This window comes from Bos indicus, chromosome 26 (genome assembly GCF_029378745.1).
Source record: "Bos indicus isolate NIAB-ARS_2022 breed Sahiwal x Tharparkar chromosome 26, NIAB-ARS_B.indTharparkar_mat_pri_1.0, whole genome shotgun sequence".
Lineage (NCBI taxonomy): Eukaryota > Metazoa > Chordata > Mammalia > Artiodactyla > Bovidae > Bos > Bos indicus.
Window position 1 is genome coordinate 21,938,388 of NC_091785.1, and position 6,811 is coordinate 21,945,198.

The 6,811-nt window shown below is 53.5% G+C and overlaps 1 protein-coding gene across 1 annotated transcript; it reads left to right on the top strand.

The window, feature by feature from the left end:
* The first annotated feature begins 2,769 nt into the window (after window positions 1-2,769).
* LOC139179911 (uncharacterized) lies at window positions 2,770-6,565 on the top strand. Its single transcript, XM_070780400.1, has 2 exons — window positions 2,770-4,776; window positions 5,000-6,565. The coding sequence occupies exons 1-2, from the start codon at window positions 3,689-3,691 to the stop codon at window positions 5,001-5,003; spliced, it is 1,092 nt and encodes a 363-aa protein (XP_070636501.1). The 5' UTR covers window positions 2,770-3,688; the 3' UTR covers window positions 5,004-6,565.
* Window positions 6,566-6,811: the final 246 nt, after the last annotated feature.

Below are 6,811 nucleotides of genomic sequence, written 5' to 3' on the forward strand. Positions count from 1 at the left end.
GTTGTCCACTTCAGACATTCACAGGCTAGGCAAGAAGGGGGACACCCTCAAGTATTGGTTGAATGAGTTTTTGTCGGGCAAATGGAGTATAGACAATTGTGTAGAGGGGAAAGGTTTGGGCTTTGGTGGTCCCACCTCAGAGGAGTTTTGGAGATCGTGAGATTTGGAAAGGGGAGTAACTCAGAGACAGGTAGGGTAGGGGTTGGTTGGAAGGAATATGCCATTGCTCCAGGATCTCACCTTCTGCTCAACCCCCTTCCAGGCACCCAATGCTGGATCTGGAAGGCTCCATAGGGTTCCCCAGTTCCCAGTCAGCGGGGCCATTGTCTTCTCCCCTGGAGTTGGTCCCAGAGTCTGTTCCACAGAGGGAATGCCCGTCTTCAGAGCCTGGTCAATATTGCATCCTGACTCCTGAATTCCTGCTGACTGTCTATACCACCAGGGTATTCCAGCCTTATTCCAGCTCCACTGCAAGGGGAAGGGATTATTCTGCCCCAGATCTGCTTTTCCCCTAGTTTCCCTCCTCAGACAAAGAGGAGGGAAAGGACATTGCATGAATTGTGAGGATAGGGGAAACTGTAGACTGACACACAAGGAGTTATTCCTTGGCATGGGAGAGTAATTCAAATAAATCCCCAAAGGCTCTGTCAGCTTTAATCCAGATTGTCTTGGTAGCTTCATTCATTTCCAGATTATTTGTGTAAGCATCATGTTGGCCTTCAGGCCAGAGCTTCCCTGAGAAAAAAAAGTTCTGACATTGCTGGAAATGAGTTAACTTGACCACCAAGTGCGATCATTTTTGTCCCCCAGGGACCTGCTACTGTGACACTCCTCATGGAATTCAGAGAGTGTTTCTTCTGCTGTAGAAGCAGACTCCTGCCACCCTGGCGGAACCAGAACTGCCCACTTGGTTTTTATTTTCTGCCCTGGGCCACCTTCTGCAGTAACAACAACAATAATAACCATGACAATAAACACCATAAGCCCTTACCATGTGCTTGGCTTCCGACTAAGAGTTTTATTGATTTCACTTATTACTCACAACCCTATGAGATAGTTACTGCTATTACCCTGATTACATATAAGGAAAATGAAGCCCAGAGAAGTTAAGTAACACAGCCAAAGTCACACAGCCTGTTTGGGAGTAGTTAGGACTTAAAGACTGTTGTTTTTTTTTTTTTCCCCCTGACTCAAATCTTAATCCTAGAACCATAAAATTTTAAATCGGAGCCCAAAGTTTCTTTGAATGGACTTTAGGGGCTCTGCAGATTCCAAAAATTGTGTGTAAAATTATGTATGAGCCCAAGTGTTCATATTTTTTCAGGGGCAATATTATGTAACACACTGGATTCTCAAAAGGGGTTGGAGATCCAGAAAAGGTTAAGGCCAGAAGCAGGCCAATAGGGGAAGGGAGAGAGAAGCTGCCTCTCTGCAGGCCTGGGGAGCAGGGAGCCAGCTGCTCTGAAATTCATGCCAGGCTCCAAGCCTGCTTCTGGACCTGCCCTGCTGTCTCTGACCATGACCAGCTCTCGGGACCTCTTCTGGCAAAGAGAGATGGGGGTAGGCTCTAAGACCAGGGCACTTTTTTGGAGAGCACCCTTCCTTCCTTCTCTCTTCTCACCTCCCCAACTTCTTTCATGAACTGAACTCCTTTAGAGCCTAGTGACAGGTGGTCCCACCATATGAGTCAACCTCTTTCTGGCCCTTTGGTCCTGCATGGGGTAACTGATTGCCCTTTGAAAGTGTAGGGGGATCAACAGACCACTGAGTAACACAGACAGATAGAGATGAGGAAAGATGCTCAAGGCCCAAGTGACCATATTCCTGCAGCCCTCTTTTCGGTCCCAGGCCTTTGCTTCCCTCACCCTGAGACCAGAAGTAAATCTTATTGCTGCCCTTCCTGGCACTTGTTTTTTTTTTTTTTTTCTATGCTGCACGCTTATGGGATTTTAGTTCCCTGACCAGGGATCGAACTTGGGGCCTGAGAGTGAGAGTGCAAAATCCTAACCACTGGACTGCCAAGGAATTCCCTCCTGGTACTTCTTGCTGTTTTTAGTGCTCAACTCATCTTGGGGAAACTTTCCTGCCTGTTCTGTCCTCTATGCCCCTTCAAACATTCCCCATGGAGACATTGTCAGATTGCCAGGAGCTGCTGGTTGTTGTCCTTCTACTTCTCTCCACCTAGCTGTGAACTTGGGAACCTGAAACTCCTTTCCATAACCTGTGTCAGCCTGGCATATATGAAGAACTCTCTATTCATTTGTTGAATGAATAAACTAAATGAACAATAGATAAAAGGGAGAACTAGGCAGGGACCTCTGCCTGTGCCCCCTCAGAGACAAAGAAGGGAGTAAGGGAAGGGTAGGTGCATTGTTTTTCCAGCTGCATGCAGATGTGTGAGGCACTCCTGTGGCTAGTACTTCTAATATACATGAAGGGGCACAGAGACCTCATTCTTTAATGCTTTTTGGCCATGGGGGTGGGGAGTGTCCTAAGTTCTGGACCCAGCTGTGGTATGGCCTGACTCAGGAATGGAGTTTGTTAACCTTCTCTCTTTAAAAAAAAAAAAAAAAAAAGGCTCCCATCCTATTTTGAGCCCAGAAGCAGAGAAGAACAGACAGAAGGAGGAGAGAGATGGGCCAGTAGGAGTGGCAGGAAATACACCTCCTCCCCAGTAGCCCAGGGGACTATGAAGAGGGTAAAGGATAGGGGCCGGGGGTGGTGGGGTGGGGGGAGTAGTGTCTGGTTCTGTCCCACGGGGAGTAGCATTTGAAATAAGCCATGAAAATCCAGAAGCACTGGGGTAGGTGCAGAAGTGAGGACCACTTTCGGGTAAGCAGAAAAGCTGAGCAGGAGGCCAGAAGTGCCAACCCAGAAGGGGAGAAAGAGTGCCCCTCACTCCCTGGCCTGGGCATCAAGCTGCTGAGGTTGGTTGGTCCGCTGTGCACCTCAGCAGGTCTGCAGCCTGGGGCATGGGCTGGTGGGCTTCTGGGATGGTTGTTTGGGACTGCAGGGGGGAGTTGGGGACAGGCTGCACCCCAGTCCTTGCCGGTCCTGGGTCCACAATAGGGGTTCCATTCACTATGCCACTATGCCATCTACGGAAGCACCAAGAACTGATCGCCTACTAAACCTAACTCCTGGGTCCTTGAGCTCCCCAAACCGCTAAAGGTCAGGCTACCACAGAGGTCTCTGCCAGTGGGAGGGCGCCAGGCAGAGGAGCCTGGGCCAGGCCAGGTGGGTGGGGGAGGAACCTAAGCGGTGAGGGGGGAGGAGACCTAGGAGCCAGCCAGCGAGCGTGGTTAGGAGGGCTCCAGAAAGGCCTGAGTCAGGCTTCTCATAATAAACTGCACGTGAATAATTCAGCACTAGCGCGCGGGGGCTCATTGCATTAGCGCCTCACCTTCCGGCTGAGGGGAAGGCGGGGAGGGGGGTCACTAACGCGCTTGACGAGGGAGCCAGATAGAAGACTCCTGCCTACTAGCATCCTGGGTTCTGCCCGGCCCAATCCCAGGAGACTCATTAGTCCCCCGAATCCCTCCGGCCCCACCGGTAAGAGGGCGCCTATTGGGCAGGGCTGTCCCAGTGAAGCCGCTCTTAAGATCCCAGGCAAGAGAAAACAGGCAGCGGGAACAGGGCCGGAATAGGGGAGGAAGGGGCCCGACCTGTGGGCAGCTGAGCTGCGGCAATGCCCAGTCGCGCAGAAAACGTGGGCGGAGTGGCTCTGAGCAAAGAGGAGAAGGCGGGCTCCTGTGCTCAGAGCCCGGGTGCCCAGGGGCTGCCTTCGTCTGGGCCGGGATTTTCCTTGTGCTCAGAATGGGGCTCCAGGGACGCTGAGGGACTTTTCACCCACGGTGGATCCCCAGGTTGTGCTTCTTCCCCCACCCCACCCCCACTGACCCACCCACCCATAGACCCAGGCGGCAGCCCACCCTCGTGCCCCCACCTCGCGTCAGCCGGCGCTGAAAGGAGCACCGGAGGCCCGCTAGGCCTGTTGTTCTCCAACTCTGCGACCCCATGGACTGCAGCAGTCCAGGCTTCCCTGTCCTTCACCATCTCCTGGAGCTTGCTCAAATTCATGTCCATTGAGTCGGTGTTGCCATCCAACGATCTCCTGCTCTGTTGTCCCCTTCTCCTCCTGCCTTCAGTCTTTCCCAGAATCGGGGTCTTGTCTAAATGCACACCACCTTCAGCCTTATTTCGTTTGAGCAGAGCCAGCTTCCTCTGGCTTTTCCACTTTCCACCAGCCCCTGGGTTTCTGATCTTGAGGGTTTGCATTCATCCCGTCCAACATCCACTGTCGCTTGATTCCTCCGGCTCTTCTCCAGAACCGTTCACTTCCAGGCAGTCGGCCCCGCCCTCTCTCCATCAGCCTCCCCACTCCTACGAAGTGAACCTCGGGCCGCTGGAGACCCTCGAGCTGACACCAGTGGCCCTTCGGGGCCGGCGCGACCGAGGCCCCCGTCTGGTCTCCGGAGGTCTTGGGCAGCCCGACGAGAAGTCCGGCCGAAGGCACCTCGCGTCCCTCCCTCCCTGCTTATCCCTCCTTCCCTGCCTTATCCCTCCTTCCACCCCAGCAGAATCCTCGTCTTCTGCCGCCGCCGCCTCCTCTTCCTCCGTCTCTACGCATTTGTTTTTCTTGGTTGGGTGCCTTGGGCTTCCGGAGGCCAGGCCGCTGGGGACCAGGCAGGCTGGGGTGTCTTTGCAGAGGCAAGTGAGGACTGATGGCACCTGGACCCCAGACGGCTCCACCACTGCCCCTCAGTGTGTTCTTGGGTAAGTCTCTTAACCTCTCTGAGCCTTTACGGGGCAAAGGTCAAGAAATTTAGGGAGAGTGATGGATGAGAGACTAAGTCATTCGATTTGTTTGGGAAAAGGGGTTGCCCGCTTTGGGGCCTGAGGAAGTGAGTTTCGGGAGAATACTAGGTCCGAAACGACCATTTATTTTAACGAATATTTCAAGAGCAGCTGGTAGCTGCTTATTTTTCTTTTTTTACAGCTGATGGGTTTCCAGGCATTAGAAACTTCTCCAGTCCTCACCATATCTTGGTTTTACCGAAGAGGAAACTGAGGTTAAGACTGCGTCCTGCTGGTCAACTGCACAGGTGGGATTTGAACCTGCCTCCGTTTAGGAGTCGCTCCTAAATTTGAGCCAGGCAGCCTCCCTTGGACTGGCAAATCGAGCCCTCACAGGGCTGGCCACCACCTGAGTGAGGAGGGGTTGGGCTGAATCACTAAGCATTCTTTTTTTGTGTGCCGGGAAAGCTTTGAAAAATTTTTCAGGTAAACGATTTTGGCCACTCCCCGGGAAGGATGGAAAGGACACCCGGCGGGGACCTCCAGCTTGTTGAGGGAGAGCCCCCTAGGGCGGGACACGGAGGTCAGCTCTTCTCCCAAGCAGAGCCCAGGTTGAATGAAGCCTTGGCACCTGGATTTTTCCTCTTCTGAGTTTATCCATCTGCTCAGTCTGTCCTGTGTAGCCCACGTCTTCAGAAGACCAGGTCTTGGGGGGTAGAGGAGAAGGCACAAGGCCCCCTCCAGGGTACAGGTATGGCCAGACGACGCCCAACTCTTTCACCCCTTCCAGGGGCGCCTCTCTGAGGGAAGGTCCTCCTAGCGGCAGAGGAATTGGCTGGGGGGAGTGGAGGGAGGCAGGAGGGGACCGCTGGCTGGGCAAGGAAGGCTGGAATCCAGGCTCCCCAGCGACCCTGTCCCAAGCTCCCGCTGCAAGGTCGCGGCATGGCAGCCCCGACAGGCCACGTGTCCCTCGACACAAGTCCCATTACACTGTATTTATGTTTCACTTTATTGTTTTTTTTTCCTCCTCTCTTATTATTGTCTCACTCTGGGGGAGGCAAAGGATATAATATATTCATCTTTATTATACCAAATCTGTGTGAAGCATTTAATAAAACGCTGTTTCCACACAGCCAGGGATTAGTGTGAGCTATTCTTAAGTTAATGCTCGGGTACGGAGGGTGCCTCTGCTGCAACGCCTGCTGCTGGCGGCCGGGGGGAAGCGCAGGCCCTGGGTGCTGCGCCGGCGCCCACCCCCAGCACACGGTGCCCTTACCAGACCGCGGTCTCTCAGTGGCCCCTCGGGCCCCAGCCTGGGGGAGGGGCTCCGAAACAAGCTCCCTCCAGCGTTTCTAACTCGCAGCGGGCCTCGGTCTGCGACTATGAAAATGGGAAGACAAATCCTATAGCCGCTTGCGTCTCAGGGCTCTGTCTTGGGAGGCTGAAGAAGCCGCGGGGGTAAGCAGGACTTTATAAGCTGGAGTGGAAAAAGAGGAGGATTTGTCAGCACGGGGGTTGATGGGGGATAGAGAGAAGCAAGGAGGCCACAAAAAGTGGTTCTAGGCAAAATAGACCCCCAGGCTGAATCCCAGCCCGGGCTGGGGAGCAGAGTGCAACTCCAGTTTGAGCAGAGGCCAGGTTTTGGCCTGCCTGGGCCTCACCCCGAGCCTGATGAACGTGACTGACCGGAATCAGCATTTTTTTTTTCCCCCTGGAGTCAGGATCTTGGCATGTCACAGTAGGTGACATGGTCCTCCCGGTAGGTAGATAACAGTCTTTGAAGTTCAGGTTACAGCTAGCAAATTGAGACTCAGAAGTTCAAGTGGCTTGTTTGAGGAACCCAGCTGGAAAGTAGCACAGCAGATCTACCTGTCTTTAGACTCCACTTCCCCCTTCCCCCAGCCCTCCTGCTTGCCACCTCTCCCCTCAATGTCCCCTCATCCCAGACCTCCAGAGTTGTCCATGGCATGTAAGCTTTCCCATTCTGTTTTACACACACACACACACACACACA